Source organism: Monodelphis domestica, chromosome 4, assembly GCF_027887165.1.
Source record: "Monodelphis domestica isolate mMonDom1 chromosome 4, mMonDom1.pri, whole genome shotgun sequence".
Lineage (NCBI taxonomy): Eukaryota > Metazoa > Chordata > Mammalia > Didelphimorphia > Didelphidae > Monodelphis > Monodelphis domestica.
The window spans coordinates 56593211-56611813 of record NC_077230.1 but is presented as its reverse complement, the minus strand read 5'-3'; the positions used below and the strand labels follow the sequence as shown (position 1 = coordinate 56611813).

At 36.6% G+C, this 18603-nt stretch overlaps 2 protein-coding genes across 8 annotated transcripts in view; one reads left to right on the top strand and one right to left on the bottom strand.

The window, feature by feature from the left end:
* The window catches only part of FILIP1L (filamin A interacting protein 1 like), a 361936-nt gene extending 347286 nt beyond the window's left edge, over positions 1–14650 (top strand). For all 7 annotated transcript variants that reach the window (XM_056793384.1, XM_056793385.1, XM_056793380.1 and 4 more), the window contains one exon: positions 8211–14650. In XM_056793384.1, the coding sequence (XP_056649362.1) occupies positions 8211–8402 (192 nt within the window). In that variant the 3' untranslated portion in view covers positions 8403–14650. The remainder of the gene's footprint in view (positions 1–8210) is intronic.
* Positions 1–18373, bottom strand: part of CMSS1 (cms1 ribosomal small subunit homolog) — a 430657-nt gene extending 412284 nt beyond the window's left edge. The window contains exon 1 of the mRNA XM_007493586.3: positions 18060–18373. Within this exon, the coding sequence (XP_007493648.2) occupies positions 18060–18147 (88 nt within the window). The 5' untranslated portion in view covers positions 18148–18373. The remainder of the gene's footprint in view (positions 1–18059) is intronic.
* Between the last annotated feature and the right edge of the window lie 230 nt (positions 18374–18603).

Here is an 18603-nt window from a genome sequence, read left to right as displayed (position 1 = left end):
CTATGAACCACTTTGGTAATCTATTGAAATCTATGGATCCTTTATCAGAATGTTTTTAAGTCCAAAACACCATACACATAGGATGACAAAGGGAACCAATTATATTGATATGCAACTACTAAAATGTTCCTGGATCTTAAGTAAAGACCCCAAACCTAAGTGGTCTTCCTAACTCATCTCTCTCCTTTCCCCAATTCATCCTCCACTCAGCTACCATTGACCACATAGCCTTCTTGTTCAGTAAGTTCCAGTGGCTCCATCTTATCCCCTAGATCAAATATAAAATCTTCTGTTAGCATTTAACATTCTATACAACTTGGTTCCTTCCTACTTGTTAATTTTCCTTACTCTATTTCCATGAACTCTGATGGAACTACATAGACCTCTTTGCAATTTCATCTTCCACCTCCCAGTCTTTGCATTCCATGCCTAGAATATTCTATCCATTAACTTTTCAAACTCTTTTAAACTCCCTGACTTCCTTCATGATTCAGCTCAAAGGTCAGTGTTTGAATAACCAAATTCAGGAGCTAGAATACACATTACACATATACATACATACCTACAATCGTACAGATTTAAAATTCCACCAATCCTGGTCAAAAGAATGGAGATTAAATTCTCCCACAAGAAAATGTTCATTTCAAAGGGTCGGCTATCTGGAATGACACTAGTTATTGGCTATCTATTCCCCAATATTATGAATCAATACATATTGAAAAGGTATATCAACATTACCACTTTTGTTAAGGCAACTCCCAGTAATATTGTTCTCCAACAGTTGTAGGTTATAAATTTTTTCCTCCAAAAAAAGTATCTTTGCCTTCAAAAGGGATCCTTAATGTCTGAATTTAGATTTTAACCAGTTCATTTATCCAATGATACAACTCTAAGTGGTATCTCAACTGGGGAAAATGTTAACAATATAAACTAAAGTGAGCTTGTAAATAGCTTCATATCACAATGAATTTCATACTATAATATCCATCCAAAGGCCTGGCATTTCCCATAAGGATGTGGATATGGCATCTTGCCTACCAGAGCAAGCTCTGGAAAATGTGTATCAACACAATAGTCTAGTCTTACTTAAAACTATCTGCAGTAAGATCTGTTTCACAAGCTATTCTGCAGGAAATGTTACCTGTTTCAAGGAAACCTCCCCATTCAATGATTTTTAGATATCTCCAGAAAGCAAAGAATACTGGGAGAATAACAGATTAAATAATAATTCTAAGTCAAACCCAGCAATTCTCTGATAGTAACAGACTCCAAATAAGGAGAGAAACTTGGATTTCAGGAACTACTCCATTCTTCCTACATCCCCCTCCTAAGCTCTCTAGAGAATGAAAGTTTATATAATGACTATATTGCCCAGACATAATGGTAAAGATGTCAGGCTTACCATAGGAATATTTTTGCATCTGCTGCAATACACAGCAAAATCCCTACAGCGTGGCTACAGATGGACTCTCTCAAGCCATCCCTACAGCATTCTTATGGCTGGGCAAATAAAAAAGAAAATAATAACCTCTAGAGCCATGATGGTGAACCTGACATGTGTCAGCACTGATATGCATAGCCATTTTCAATGGCATGGGTGAGAAGTATGGGGCCACATGCCAAGAAGGGCTTTTTCTCTTGAAGTGACACACCACCCGAGTTATGCTCAGCTTTTTGGTAAATTTTGACACACCAAGCTCAAAAGGTTGCCCATCACTGCCCTAGAGTCTCTCCTTGAGTCAGATGCACTTGTATGAGGTAAATTTGTCACAGTTCTAATAATTTTAAAAGAGCCAGGCCTTGCAGAGATTCATGAGCACTGGAGCAGGGGCCTGCATAAATGCAGCCTTCTTGTTTCCTGAGTTAAGGATGCATGGATTAGGAGAAGAAAAGAACACATAGAAAGGGACAATCTATCCTGGAAACCAAAACAAGCTTCAGGAAAACTTCACCAGTGTGAAAGATGTCCCCTTGCCTGGTGTCCTACTTCTGGCCTAAGCCCAGAGGGGACAGGTTCTTAAATGAAGCCATTCCCATGGCTATCTAAACTAAAAAATCTGAAGTTAAGAGAATAGGGAAATAAGTTTAGGAATCTAAAGGACATAAGGAAATAAAAAGCAAATAAGATTTCCAAGTCATCTAAGATTAGTATATTTTAACTAAATGGTTCTATGGACAATTATACATTTCTGATGTTAAAAAAAAAAGATTAGGAAGGAAATGAATGGATAGAGCAGAGAGTAGACTAATTAGAGCCAGCGTTTACTCTCCTATTGTCCTCTGCCCATGGCTTAATCACTGTAGAAATAGAAATGAGGAGTAACTGGGGTGAGAAGGGAGGCAGATTAGTACATTTCCCTTTCCAGTCAAAGGCCCAGAAACCACAAAGGCATATTACATCATAATCTAAAAAGACCAAATTACTATAATCTTCACCTCAAAATTGGACCGCCCTTGAATACAAATCATAACACTCAGGAACAGTGGGAATCTATTTAAAACCAAATGTTCTTTTCAGAAGGTTAATGGATATGATCTAATTACCTCATGGGTCTTCCAACTAGTTAACATTAGATATATTATTTTAAATGGGAAAGATTCCTTTCAAAGAGTTCCTTTCCTTGCAAAAGGGTCAGATTCCGGCTGACAAAGGCTTATCCTAAAAAGGAAGGCTAAATTGAATAAAAAGAGAAAGAAGTGTACAAAAACAGTCTAATTCCTTCAGGTTGTTTGGCACCTCATACTACCATTTGACTTTTTTTCTCCCCATACCAACAACCTAATAGCAATGATTTTCTAGTTGGTAGCATGAGACAAAAAGAGAAGAAAAGACAGTATTTTGAGGATTCTCCCCTCCATTTCAGGACTTCCTCTTTATATTACCTATTCAATTAAAAATATTAATGTTCATTATGTATAAAGCATAGTGTCAAGTGCTACAGTATATGGGGAGTTGAGATAAGATACAATTCTTGAACATGAGTAGCTTATAGTCTAGTTAGACAGTTATAACTAGAATACAACATAAATATTGCTACACTGAGATCCAAGGTAGATTCTCCAAAAGTCTTCAGAGAAGGCTAATGAAAGGAGGTACATTTCAACAGATGGAAGACGAAAAGGGAAGGAAGTATCCCAAACATAGAAAGTATCATGAGTAAAGACAATGCACATATATGATTAACAAGTAGTAGGTTAGGGAAAAGGAAAACTCTGAACAAGCTAGAGTCAGATAGGGACTCATGAATCTTGTTTCCAATTGGGCATTTTAAACAAAAACAAAAATATGGAAAATAAGTTTCAATAAACACAATGTATTGACCCAGATATTCCATGGCAAAGTCACTGAAAGAAGTCGGAGCTTAGAACACCTTTTCCACTATGGTGAAGGTCAAAGAACAATTGATTTGGATGGAGAAACCAGTTCTTTCTGCTACTAACATAGTGACCTTGGGGAAAAAAATTATATTTAACTTCTCTGGCCTTAGTTAATTCCTCTGTGAAATGAGGAGGTTGAACTAGATGAGCTAATACATTTTTTTTTTTACTGTTCTAAGTTTTTTGATTCCATTAAAAACTAAGATGACAGGGCCTTTCAGGGCCTCATTCTACTTAAAAATTGTACAGCTAATACTATATCCTCGGGAAATCCTTTAGCATCAATCCAACAAGGCAGAGATTTTCAAAGAATACTGTTTTCTCTACAAAAGTTCACCATGTTGCTACCAAAATTTCAAAGCACTTTGAAGATTAAATTTCATTCAGAGGAAGCAAATATTTTTACTCCAGCTCCATAACTCCTAGGCTTCATCAATTCCTACCTATAAGGGCAAATCATTTACTTATCCCTTCTGGGATCCTCTCAGTTCATTCATAAACTGAGAGGGTTAAACAATATGACTTCTGGTTCCACAAATTAGCACAAGATTAGACAGTGTATAACAGACACATAAGACTCAATAAAATTTCATTTCATAATTAAATTTATATAACTCTTAGAATACTGATGTTAACTGGATATTATTTTTACAAGCTTATTATTTTTTCCCCCAGTATAAATTGCTTTTGGGGCAAAATGACAAATGCTGGAGGGGATCTGGAATGGCTTTCACAATCTCTTTATCACTATATATCTCAAGTGAATGGGTTCCACATTTTAGAAAGGGTTGACAAATTGACCAATGAGGATAGGCCCCCTAAAAAGGCAAACAAAATGTTGAGAAGACCATGCCAAACTACAATGAGCTAAAGAAACTGGGGATACTTAGCCCAGAAAAAAAAAAAAGACTAATGAGGGACATAATTATCTTCAAGTATTTGAAGAAAGATTAGATTTGAACTGCTTGGCACTAGTGAGGTCAGTTGATGGAAGTTGAAGAAACAGATTAAACCTTAACTAAAATTAATAGCAAGTATTTATATTTAAGTTCTGCAGAGCACTTCCCAAATAGTATCTCATTCTTACAACAACCTTTAGAGGTAGGAGATTACTATATACATTTTACAAATGAGGTAACTGAGGCTGAGAGAGGTTAAATAACTTGACCATCATCCATCATAGAGCTACTAAATGTATAAATAGGATTTGGATCCAGATCTTTCCAAGGTCAGGTCCAGCATTTCTGTGTCCTCTAGCTACCTCAAATAACTTTCTTAACAGGACATCTAGGTGTCTCAGTAGACAGAGAGACAGGTGTACAGACAGGTGCTCCTGGGTTCAAATCTGACTCCAGAATTTTTCTAGCTATGTGACTCTGGGCAAGTCACTTAATCCCAATTGCCCAGCTCTTATTTTCTGACTTAGAACCAATAATGGAAGGTAAGGGTTTTCAAAAATTAAAATATAAAAAATAACCATCTTAACAAAACTTAGAGCTATTCAAAAGTGGAATGGCATTCCTCAGGAAGCAATAGGTTCCTATCACTTCAAATAGAGACCAGATGAACATCTACTGAGATTATTATAGAGAAGATTCTTATTCATATATAAATTATACCAAATAACAACTTCTGTGGTCCCTTACAATCTTGAGGTGAGGCGATTCTGACCTGCTAACACTTTAACATTTCCAATGAATAAGCATTCCTAAAGAAAAAATTTTTTCCACTCCTTGCAATCTGTATATTTCAGCTACTTATAAATAGACACGCTCTCCAAATATAATGTTAAAGTGAGCTCAATACACTTATTTCATTTTTTCCACCTATGAGGTTCCCCAGACTCTTTAATCTCTTCCAGGTTAGATGCATACTGATGGAACCTAGGACCTCTGTCAGGTAGTTGTTTTGTAGTCTCCGCAAGAAAAAAAAAACAAACCCACCTTTTTATTACAAAGCCTAGTCTTCTTCTTGCATTTACTCTTTAAATTTGTATACATTTCTACCATAGCTATTTTGACATGGAATTCTTCTAAGAGATATATAATTTTTTAGCTCTATATTTAGTTTGAAACTTTTTTAAAACTCTGAAAAGAGCAATAATCCCAATTTAAAATGTGAGCCAGAAGATAAGGAATTGAGTTTTGACTCTGACACTAATTATGTCCTGTAGGCAAGTTCTTGAGCTTCTCTGTTTCTCCATCTTTATAATAAGCTGTTGGGAGTAGAAGACCATTAAAGGCCCCTTCCAGTTCTACAATTCAATGGGCAAGTTAAGTATGGATTTGCTTTTGCAATTCCAAAACAAAGAGCTATCCTTTGCTGCCATCTAGAGGTAGAAACTTTGTAGTGAAATCCAGAGCACTTGTTCCCCATTAAGTTGCTGCCAACAGGGAATATAAACCAACTAGAATTAACTGAATGTCTGTCATATTATTTAGCAGGGTATGGCTAATTAAAAAAAAACCGTAAATGCCACAGTCCTTGCCTCAGGAGAGCTTACAAGTATTCAAAGGAATATTCTTTTAAAAAAATTAAGAAATGCAGGGCTTATGAGTTAAGATAATGTACACAAAACATTCTTCAAACCTTTAAGCACAGTATAAATACAAGCCATATTGTTATTATTACACTTTGTGGCTCTTTTAAAGAAGGCTAAGAGATGTTTTATAGTAATATTTCTCGAACTTTTTGGCCTCAGAACCCTTTTTCCACTATTAATAATCATTGAGGACCCCAAAAAGCTTTTGTTTAAGTGGATTCTAGTTATCAATATTTACTGCATTTGAAATTAAAATGAATATTTCCTAAAATATGTATTAATTCATTAAAATATCAATGATGTTAATTACTGATTAATATGGATAACATTTTTACAAAAAGATATTTTCCAAAACAAAAAAATTAGTGAGAAAATTGACCTTGTTTTATATTTCTGTAATCCTCTGATGTCTGTCTTACTAGAAAGCTGGTGGGTTTTATACTAGTTTCTGCATTTAAACCATTGCAAGATGTTGTTTGAGTTAAAACGTATGAAGAAAATTCGACCTCTCTGATACTTAGTTGGAAATAAGAATATTTGAATAGACAAATAATATCTTAGTATTATTAGGAAAATAATTTTGACCTGGAAGACTCCCTGAAAGGATCTCAGAATGCCCGAAGGGTCAGTCCTGAGAACTGCTGTCGCCTAGGATAAGGTTTAAAATTGAAAGGGCCCTCAGAGGTCAAATATTTAATGATCGTAACATGTCATTATTAAGTGTTAATATTAGTAGTATTAATAAATTATGTGTTAAAACATTAATTTTTATAGAAAAGAATGTTATTCTAGCAGAGAACCTTAATAATATGAAAAATGAGGAAAAAACATCAAAGTAAAATCCTTTATGGCAGTAGGATATATCATACAATTAGAGGTCTAATATGCTTCAACAACCACTTGAAAGATGGTATTTCTAGGAACAGTGGGAGATTTCTACCCCATAGATTTTTATCACAACTTTGGCCAATGAACTAGTAATAGGTCAGTGACAGAGACTCAAGTCAAGTTGCAAGATTAGGGGAACAAATGGGGGTCTCAAAGTAAAGGCACTGGTTTGTAAGCTAGTTTCTCAGGTAGTCTCAGAGTGAGAGAGGAAAGGAGTTAGAAACAACAGGGAAGAGTTTATATGTTCTAAGCACAGGACAAAAGGTGTCCTTGACCTCAGCAAAGGAGGAGTTATTATTATCTGTTCTGCACATGAGGGAAAGAAATGTAGGTTTGAGGCTTCAGACAAAAGAAAATTCAGTGTTGAACAAGAGGAATGAGATATGGAACCAATGAGATTAGTAAAAAAAAGAAAGGCTACACAGAGAAGGACCAGCTGAGGTTAGCCTAGTCTGGAATTCAGACCCTGACAACATCTATTCCTTCTATCACTTTAGCTACAAATCTAGGGGGAAAAAATGGACCCAAACACATTTGACCATGAGAAAGCACTTTTTAATATGTTATTTATTAAATCTATGTGGTTACAAAAAAATATGAGAGCTCAAGGTTTGCTTCTCATGACTAAAGGAAATATGTTGAGACTTGCTATATATATTATCATTCTAAGATAGTCAAGTTTTTTTATTAGGCGAGAGAAAGATAGTAACAACAACTAGTATTTTTACAGAATTTTACATTTTGCAAAATGCTTTACAAATCTTTCATTGTATCTCCAGAACATCTATGGGAGACAGGTGTTGTTATCCCAATTTTATAGATGAGGAAATAGTCAGATAGAGAGTATCACTTGTCCAAGCAAGGTCACACAGCTACTAAGTGTTTGAGGCTACATTTGAACTCATATCTCATGGATTCCAAATCTAATGTTCTATTTGATATACCATCTAGTTGCCTATTTTATTTTTTATTTTTTTAAACCCCTTACCTTCCATCTTAGAATCAGTACTGTGTGTGTTGGTTCTAAGGCAGAAAAATAGTAAGGGCTAGGCAACGGATATTGAGTGACTTGCCCAGGGTCACATAGCTAGGAAGTGTTCAAGGCCAGATTTGAATGTAGGATCTCCCATTTCTAGGACTGGCTCTTAATCCACTGAGTCACCCAGTTGCCCCCTAGTTGTCTATTAAAAAAAAATAGCCCTTTTCTTTCTCAAACTTAAGTCAAACTTCCCACTCTTCAACCTGTTCCCAATTGCCCATATCTAATGTCAGGTCTCCTTGCCCTGAATGAAGGAAAGAAGCCACCCTTCTGGCTGAAAATCGGAGTGTTCTGACTATTCATAGAATCACTCCATGTTGACCAACTAAATTATTAACTGCCTTTTCTTCTGTTTACTTCAAGATCAAGGAGGTGTACCAGCAGACAGTTCCAACACGGACTCCTAAATTGAAGTCTATGGTAATCACGAAACTTCCTACTAAGCCACCACCAGGGCACATCAAAAAACCAGTTCATCATTCTGATTTTGGAAAGCTGCATGTCATAAAGATGGTTAAATCTAACACATATCTTCAAGTAGGAGGGAAAAGGTAACGAAGCTGCTGTGGCCACCATGACAAGTCTTATTCACCAGCAGAAAGACCTGGAAAACTCCAGTAACCACTTCTGGACAAGAAGGCCAAGGGCCAACATCTTGGTGCATGATGGAGCAGGAACCTAAGAAACTATTTCATTGGGGGGTGAGGGAGAGGGCATTCAGCCTCAAAACACAGTGCATTGACTTTGCATCACATAGTATCTAAGACTAGGGATATTTAAGTTTTTATTTTTGTTTTTAAAAGTAGTACTCAAAACATTCACAGATTGTGGGGGGAAATAAGGTACAGATCCATCTAACTTCTTAGCCTCTTCTTTCTTTGAATCCAGCCCATGGAAAATCCGTAGGTTATACTCTCCTAGTTCAGAATAGAAAAAAAAAGTAAAATCAGATTTTCAGAATGAAGTACAAGATCTGATAGCTTACAAGAACCCTAGCAATACTACTAAAGCTATTTCCCCCATTTGCTGGATAGTTCTTGCAAAGTTATATGCCTTAAGTTTCTTCACTCAACTACCTCTAGAAACACTGTCTCTTTCCACAGATCTTTACTGAGCAGAACTTTTGCTAAGGAAGAACATTAACTAGTTTCCAATAAGTAGTAAGAAGATTCTGTACTTGGGAGAGGAAAAGGTTATTTCCCCCTAAATAACAGACCATCAATAAACATTTGTTAAGCACTTACTTCGTGCTAGGAATTGCTGGGCAGTAGGGATATAAAACATTTTAAAAGTCCCTGCCCTTAAAGAGCTTACACTTTAATGTGGAAATAACTCTACACATACATTTTGAGGGATCCAGTTGAAGAAACTGGGAGTGTTTAGCTTAGAGAAAAGATCTGGGGTGGTAGAAAAGGAAGATTAATCACTTAGAAATATTTGAAAAGCTGTCAAATGGGGCTTGGACTTCTTATTCTTGGCCACAGAAAAGACCTAGAAACAAGGTGTGGAATTTGCAGAGAGGGAGGTTTCAGCTCTATGTAAAGTAAAACTTCCTAACAATCAGAGCTATATAAAAATGTAATGGGCTGCAGCTGAGCCTCAATTTGCATAAATGATGAATCCCCTAAAGTAGTCACATTATTTGAATTCACATACTTTATTTCCATAGAGCTAGAGCCAATCACCATATTCTATATAACTAACTTCAAATAGGGACAGCTAGGTGGTGAGGAAGACTCATTTTCATGAGTTCAAATCTGGCTTCATACACTTACTACATGTGGGACCCTGGACAAGTCATTTAACTACTGGTCTCAGTTTCCTCATCTGTAAAATGAGCTGGAGAAGGAAATAGCAAACCACTCCAGGATCTCTGCCAAGAAGACCCAAAAATGGGGTCATAAAGAGTCGGATAAGATTCAAATGACACCACAAAAAAATTTAATTTAATTTAAAAATTAAAACTTCAAATAGTAAAGATGCAGATACATGTGAATACTCAAGGGATTCATTGTTCAAATTAATCAGATCAAGTCATATAACAGGAAATAATAGGTTCCTCTTCACTTGAAATCTTCAAGTGAAAAGTGGATGATGGCTTGTTGTGGATGTTGTGGAGAGGACCGTGATAAGGTCTGATTTGAGTGCATGGCCTCCTTTCCTACTCTGTGAATCCCATCATGTACTGGAGACGAGAATGGGGCAAATATCTCTGATTCATTTTTCCAGTGGACTTACTTGATATATGTTAGAACTACTTTTTGTCTCTCATCAGCCACATGCATGTGAGGCACTAATAAATAGGCTTAGAGTCAGAGGACCATAGTTTCAATCTTGGCTCTGCTATTACTACCTGTGTGACCTTGAGCAAGATAATCCTCTTGGTCTAGGTGTCTTATCTGTAAAAGGAAAGGGTTAGATTAAACAATATCTAAAATCCTTTCCATCTCTAAATCCTGTGATTCAGTTACCACTTGGAATATATCCTTGGCCCCAGTGCTTTATGCAGAACAGTCAAGCAGGTAAAAGGAGATAATATGTAGCAAAGTCGACAGTCTTTTGGTAGAGAGAAAAATGGTGGTTTTGGTGTCAGATGGTTTAAAAGTCTAGAAAAGGGAGAGAAAAAAATAACTTAGGTTAAGGGACAAAAGAGTGGTAAGCGAACAGTGAAATGAAATAGGTTTAAGTCCCACTCCCAAAAACAATATAAGAATGATAATCCAAAGGGAGCACAAGCCATCAAGCAATCCTCAATATGTGTGCCATTAACTAACTAGTAGGTGATTGGTTCACTGGGTAGTGAGGAATTGGTCAACTGGTCAAAACATAAGATTTAATGAAAAAGTATATTAAGGGAAGGCATCAACCAAAATAAAGATGAGGAAAATACATTTTTTTGTGCAATACACAATCCTGAGTGTCACTAATAAAAAGCCAACTGGGTATACACCAATGAGATGAGAGTCTAGTTACAGTACATAAAATCTAAAATAATATGTAAGAAAAAGGAATAGAAAAAAATTAAAGAGAAAGTTTAAAATTGAAGTGCACACCCTATTGTAATTTTAATTAAATATTATTTAGGGGAGTATTTTGTATTTGGGATTTCCTGGCCCATATCAGCCTTCCCCTCAAACTCTCAACACATTCATAATGAGGTTTATAAGAAAAATATATGGTAAAGAGAGTCCTGGGCTTGTAGTCAAGAATTAAAATCTCTTGAGTTCAAATCTCTTAATACTTATTAGCTGTGCTACCCTAGACAAGATATTTACCCTCTATGTATTTCAGTCAATTCCCAAAGACTTGTCTATTAAGTAAGAGAAGATGCTACACCTAGATGATAGAGAAAATTCCTATACCAGGAGTCCCCTAAACTAATGAAATCAAATCTCTTATCTTTCTCCTATGCATTGGTAGTTAAGCTCACAAAGGAAAAAAAAAATCAAATGAAGAACAAGTAACAGGAATGAGCTAATTGATGTAGAAATAAGTAAAATTATGCAGGAAAACACCAATTTGTTGGGTAAGTAAACAGCTACACCAATAGGAAGCATGAGTCTACCTTCATCTGGAAATGAAGGTTAAATCCAATTGTGTTAAATTCCATTGCAATAACCACTATAATATAAAATTGTTTCTAAACAGCAAAAAAAAAAGAAAGAAAGAAAAGAAAGAAAAAAGGCCCGCTTATTACAAGCAATTCTGGTTGCTACAAAATTTAAAAGTAAGATTGCCCAAAAGTCTTAATTGCAGTTTTAATGTTTAACAGCTTAAAACTGCACTAAGACTTTTATACTTCCTGTCTTATAAAGCCCTTTGGAGTTTACTGAAATAGGACTTGATCCATTTTACCTATACAAATGAAATACAAAGCAACCGCCTTAGTACAACTGATCTTGTGCTTCTACATAAAGTGAGTTTCACTGTAGAAAATTTAAAAAAAAAAGGGGGAAAAGTTTCATCTATACTTAGCTGTCCAATTAAAAAAACCAACCAGGAAGCAGCAGCAGATGAAAGTGAATCAATATAAATCCAATATTAAAAGAATAACAAACACCTCAACTATTTTTACACTGGTCTATATTTACTCTTAAATTTACCTGGTCATGATTATTTGGGGCAACAGCTCTCATGTAATGGAAAAGAGTTAAAAATCTGATCTGAGTTCAAGTTTCAGCTGTTTGACTTAAGTCCCTTCACTTCAGAGTCTCGGTTTCCTTAATGGAATGAGTATTTGCAGGATATACCCCCACAGAATTACTGTGAGGTCAAATTAAATAAGTCATGTAAAGTGTTTTATAAATAGTAATTTGAAATATGTACATGATGCAGTGGATAAAGTGTCAGGCCTTGAGTCAGAAGACCTGAGTTCAAATCCAACTTCAAGACATACAGCTAAGTTATGCTGGCCAAGTCACTTAACCCTGTTTACCTCAATTTCCTCATCTGTAAAATGAGCTGGAGAAGGAAATGGCAAATCACTCCAGAATCTTTACCAAGAAAACGCAAAATTGGGTCATAAAGAGTTGTACATGACTGAACAACAATAATTATGGCATCGTGATTTTTTTTAAATCACTATTCAAACTGTTTAAATAAAAGGTTTGTCTTTTAATAGAAATGTTATATTTGAAATGAATAGTGTTAAAAAGCTTTGTTATCAGACAGGTTAGACTTAAGTTTAAAACAATGTAATTACTGAATTTCCAACTTCCTATTTTTCTTGTAAAATATCCTATCCTACTAAAAAATATTTTGAATCAGTGTTAGCCTGGACTAACAATCTTAGAAGGGTGTATAGAGTCTTTAAAAAAATATTATTCATTAGCACTTTAATAATGTGGTCAATGATAAGAAAGTTGGCAAAATATCAGGTGATTGAAGTCTACTATTACAGGTGTACAAATTTTAAATTCTGTTTTTATGGAGAAAAAACAGGACACTTAATAAAGCATTCAAAAGATTTGCAGTGATTTTAAAAGCTCATTTAGTCATGCTGATATACTGGGTTGTTTACTTGATTTTAATTTAGAAAAGTAGACATAATGGAAATATTTCTGAATTTAGGCTTTTAGAGATTACCAAGAAATGTTTTTATCAAGAACTATATGAAAGAATTTACTATAAACTTATAAGTAGTAAGGACTACTGATGATATGTATAGATGGTAAGCTTTCAAAAATGCTTTAAAGTTCCTTTAAAGTTCAGTTCATCCTTTCCAAAATCCATTATAAAGAAATTTTTTTTTAAAAATTAATAACATGCTTTGCTTTTTCTCTTTTAATCGTTAAAAGTATACATTTTTATTGGTTCCAAGAACTTATTGTATGTGGCCATATTAACAAATATATGTATCTAAGAAAACAAATTCCCCAAGGTAATAGAATATCTTTTCACAAATTAATTTATAAGCAACTACCACAGGATCAGGCAAGCAGTGAATACTCAGCGAATGTTTTGGAAAGTAAAATTTGTTGTAGTTCTGCTATTTGACATCAAAATCTATGTAAATTTAAATGTAAACAGACATTTCATATTGTCATTCAACATTTCAAAGAATATAAACAGCATATTATAGAACAAGACTCCAGAATAAGACTAAAAAATAGCATATTCTCACTTGTAACTGAAGTTGTTCAGGTTTAAAGAAATTGACCCAAGGTAGTTCACGGTTAATTCTACCTCCTGAAGGATTGGGGATAATTGAGGGAATGTAATTTAAAGAAGACAGTTAGCCTTCTGAGAATTTCCTAATATTAGGAAGAAACTAGACAAAATACAGATGAGGCATCTTTCAACAGTATCAATAAGAAGATATATATTGATCCCAGATGACAATTATATCTTGCAACTACTGAAATTAATTTTCATTTACAGAGTAGAAGCCCCAAATCTCTGGGGCAACAAAAACAGTTTTCCTTTCAAAGTACCACTTTAATCACAATCCAAATACAGTTAGAGTAGAGAACTTTACTAGGTGTTTTATTTTGCAACAAGGACTTCCATTGGCACTATACAAAAAGAAAGGCAACAGCTGTCAAATCATTTGGGTGGCCAAACCACAGACTTTCTGTAGCTCAAGGTGTTCTACTGAAAAACATTGATTACAGTTTAGGAAACATATATAAATCTCTGATACAGTCCAATTTTGGCCATTTGCATGGCCAAACCATATAATTTTTACAACATAAGATATTCTACTGAAAAACATTGCGTAGGCCCATATAAATCACTGTGAATAAAGCCCATTTTAAAAAATAGAAATAACTTTGTTTAATGTATTTATTACTGCCTCCAACATAAAATAAAAAATTTTCTGTTTGAGTGTTAAAGTTCTTCATAATCTGGTCCCTTTCTATCTTTCCCATCTTTTTAAACCTTATCCCCTCCATGCAATCAGACATTTGATGACTCTGACCTTACCAAACATGAATCTCCATCTGCTGACTGCATTCTCACTGGTTGTCCTCCATGGCTGAAATTCTCTTCCTTCTTTTAATGTGGTTTTTTCCCCTCATTTTTTAGAAAGTAAACATTTTGGGCGTAGAGACTGTTTCTTTTGCTTCTATTTTGTTCTCCTTAGTACTTAGCAGTACTTAGCAGTACTTAAAGCAGAGTACCTAGCATATGGTCAGCTCTTAATAAAAACTTGCTGACTCAAAAAATCCCTGTGTTCAAAACCCAATTCTAACAAAAATTAAGTCTCTATGTACAAATTGTTTAAAAGCCTTACAACTCAATTTCCACATCTGTAAAAATGGGCATCATAGTTGGAGTAACACATGATATATTAAAAGATTATTTATTGATCCAGAGCCAGGATGGGAACTCAAAGGCCAAATCCAAGACTTTCAGACCTCATCCCTTCCATTTCTCCGCAGCTTCTGATATATAGTTGCAGGTGTCCCTCAAGCGTTTGTCCTGGGTCTTCTCTTCCTCTAAACCACCTTCCTTGGTGACTTCATTAGTCCCCAGGGTTTTAATTACTCTCTCTATGTCTATGATTCTCAGATCCTGTCCAATCTCTTTGCACCTGCAACTGCCTTTCAGATATTTTACAATCAAAACAAAACTCATTATCTTGCTCCCTGTCTCCCTCTCCTTCTCTATTACTGCAAAAGGCACCAACTATCTTCTAGTCCCTCAGGCTCACAGCCCGGTCACTATCTCTCAATACCCCACCCCCAACCCCATCTAATCTCCTGCCAAAGCCTATGGATTTCACTTTTGCAACATCTCTCTAATATTTTTTTTTCTGCATGACAATGGCAGCACTCTAGTGCATATCCTCATCACCTCAAGCCTGGATTACTGAAAGAGCCTGATGGTGAATCTTTCCTTACTCCAATCCATCCTCTATTCAGTCAACTAAAGCAAAGGACCATGTAGATCGCCCCCCCCCCCCAAGTGGCATCCTACAGCTCCAGGGATGAATATGAAATGCTTTGTCTGACATTCAAGGTCCTTCATAACCTAGCCCCCTCCTATCTTTCCATTCTCCAAAAAGTATAACCCTCATTTATCCTGATACTGACCTCCTGGCTGTAAATAACAGTTTATCTCCTGACTCCAGGAATTTTCTCTGGCTGTCCACCCTGATTGGAATGCTTCCCCCTCCTCTGCTCTGACTACAGACAACTCTCCCAGGTTCCTTTAAGTCTCAACTAAAATCCCATCTTCTATAGGAAGCCTTCCCCAGTCTCTCATATCTAATTCCTCTTATTGGTTAATTATTTTATTTATTGGGGGCAGCTGGGTAGCTCAGTAGATTGAGAGCCAGGCTTAGAGATGGGAGGTCATAGGTTCAAATCTAGCCTCAGACACTTCCTAGATGGGTGACCTTGGTCAAGTCACTTAACTCCCATTGCCTAGCCCTTACCACTCTTCTGCCTATTGATTCTACAACGGGAGATAAGGGTTTTATTTGAGGCCAAATTAGAACTCAGGACTTCTCATGTCTAGGCCTGGCTTTCTATTCACCAAGACACTTGAGAAGGGTAGCTTACCCTTTCTCTGTTGTTTCTTAGTTTGTATATAGCTCTATTTATGTACAGCTGTATATTTGCAAATATCATGTTGCTTTGTATATATTTATCTCCCCTACTTAGCACAGTGCCTGGCACATAGAACATGCTTAATAAATGCTAACTGATTGATATAGTTTTAACATATTATTTTAAAGATTAGGAAAATAAGGCCCAGATAGGTTAAGTAATTTGCTAGAGGTCAGAGCAATCAGAGCTAAGATTTGAATCCATGTCTTCTGACTCCAAAGTCAGAGATTTTTTCCTACCCTGTCATGCCACCAAAACAGGGTTTTGGCTGAGAGCACTTTGTAAATCTGAAAGCTCTCTGCAATGACATAACTTTTTTTCACATCCAATTTTTTTTCTTTAATTGATTTTTTTTAAATCACATATAGAAACAATTTTTGACAATTGTTTCCTGATGTTTTGCAATTCTGATTCTCAGCCTCTACCCCTCCCCAAGGAGTAAACAGTCTGATATAGGTTATATCAGTGGGCAAATTATTTAATATAGCTTCAGTTTCCTTATTCTTAGGAAAATAAAGGATAATAAAACTTGCAGCTCCCACCTTTCAGGGCTGAGGGTCAAATAGTATAGGAAGCTTGGTCTGGTAAAGTACTGTGTCAGCAATTGCCATTATAGAATTTTTTTCAAATGATATTCTGCATAACTTACTTTCAAATCATAGGATCATCTGTCATAGATTCAGAACAGAGTTGGAGGACATTGAGTCCAAACCCCTCACTTAAAAACTGAAGAAACTAAGGAACAAACGACTGTTCATTGGGTAATACCCAATATTTGCATGGCACTTTAAGGTTTGCAAAATCTTTATATCTATTATGGCATTCAGAAAACCCAAGTAAAGCTCTTTGCAAACCTTAAAGTGCCAAATAAATACTATTATTATTATTAATGGGCAGCAGAATGGCTGTTGGTCTCAGTTTCCTCATCTGTCAAATGAGCTGGAGAAGGAAATGGCAAACCACTTCTAGAATCTTTCCCAAGAAAACACAAAATTGGGCCAAGAAAACTCAAACATGACTGAACAATAATAACAATCCCTTTAAATAGTGCTATGATTATCCTCATTTTTGACAAAATTCAATTTGAGAGTCAAGTTGAAGTTCACAAGCTAGAAAATACCTCAGGTGAGATCTGAGCTTTTCTTCCTGACTACAAGTCCATAATCCTACCACTTATACTGAAAGAAAGGCAGGCACTGAGTCTGATATGCTTGTCACCGTTAGCTATTTTTGTTTACTTAGTTGTTTATTGTGTACTTGTTACCTGGTCAAAGAAGTAACCTTAGGAATGACAGTTTGGTGGCTCAGTGGACTGAGAGCCAGACCTTGGGGAGGGGAGGTCCTGGGTTCAAATGTGATCTCAGACACTTAATAGCTGAGTGACCCTGGGCAAATCACAACTCCACTGCCTAGTCCTTACTGCTCTTCTACCTTGGAGTCAATACACAGTATTGGCTCTAAGATGAAAGGTAAGGGTTTGGGGGGGGGAGGGGGGAGAGGGGAGGAATCCACCACTTTAGTGCAAATTACAAGTCCACTTTCCTTTTTATTCCACTTGCTCTCCAGTCCAAAGAAGAAGAAAAAATTCGCCACCCATGCTCAAAAAGTAGTGGATTAGCTCGCAGGTAAGGGTTATATAGCATGGATTATTTACGGACCTGCCCCCTACTTGATATAGCGGCACTGTAAATTTTATCTTCCAAACTCCACAAGCAACTTTGGGATAAAGGATAATCTGTGAACACAAACAGCAACTCTAGTTCCAGGAGCATCATTGGCATAAAGGAGATCCCGGGGGGGGGGGGGGGGGGGGTGAGGGAAAGGGAGCAAATCCAGTCAATAGATTGCCGTTTTCCTTTTTCTGAATGTCAACACTAGCGAAAGAGTACTGGTCATAAATGCACCCTCACACTGGGGAACTCAATCAATCCAAACAATACGCATTTATTAAGCGTCCTCTAAGAGCCAAGAATACAGACGACACAAAAAGCGGCAAAAGACAGTCCCTGCCCTCAGGAGGTTTACATTCTAATCGTGGAAGAGCCAGCTGGACCATACACGTGATGTCTGTAGTTTCCAAGCAAGGGTGGAGAGAAGAACCCAAGAGAAAAGACAGGGCGAAGCCAGGAGAGCGGCTCTAGAGACGGGTAGGTACCTGCGCTGCTGCCGCTGCCGCTGCCGCCGCCTCCGTGGGCTCCCACACCTTCTGATTTCCACCACTCGTCTCCCAGATCGTCAGCCATTCCTGATCCAAGCAATGCACGCCGCAACAGTGGATGCTTTCCGATGCAATCGCAGTCTCTCCCTCCACGGGGCTCTCTAAACCTAGACGCCGCCGCTTGCCCTAGTGTAGCAAACACGAGGTACAAGGATCCGGCACTTACCAGCAGCTGCCAAAAGTCGCTCCAGCGCCTCCCAGAAGGCGCTACTGCGCAAGTGTAGGCTCCCCTTCCTTTATCCTCCCCATCCTCGTCGAATCACAGCTGTCAGCACTTTCCACGTATATGTTGAAGGAAAAGAATCACCACAGGGAGGAGGAAGAAGAAAATAAATCGTAGGAAAAGTATTACATTTTAAGAGATTTTTTATCGCAATTATTCATTAAATATCCCAGGAGGATTTTTTTAACGGTTGATTTTGTTAAAAAATAATTTTGTCGAAACTGCAGAAAAGAAGACAATGTTTTCTTTTTTTTCCTC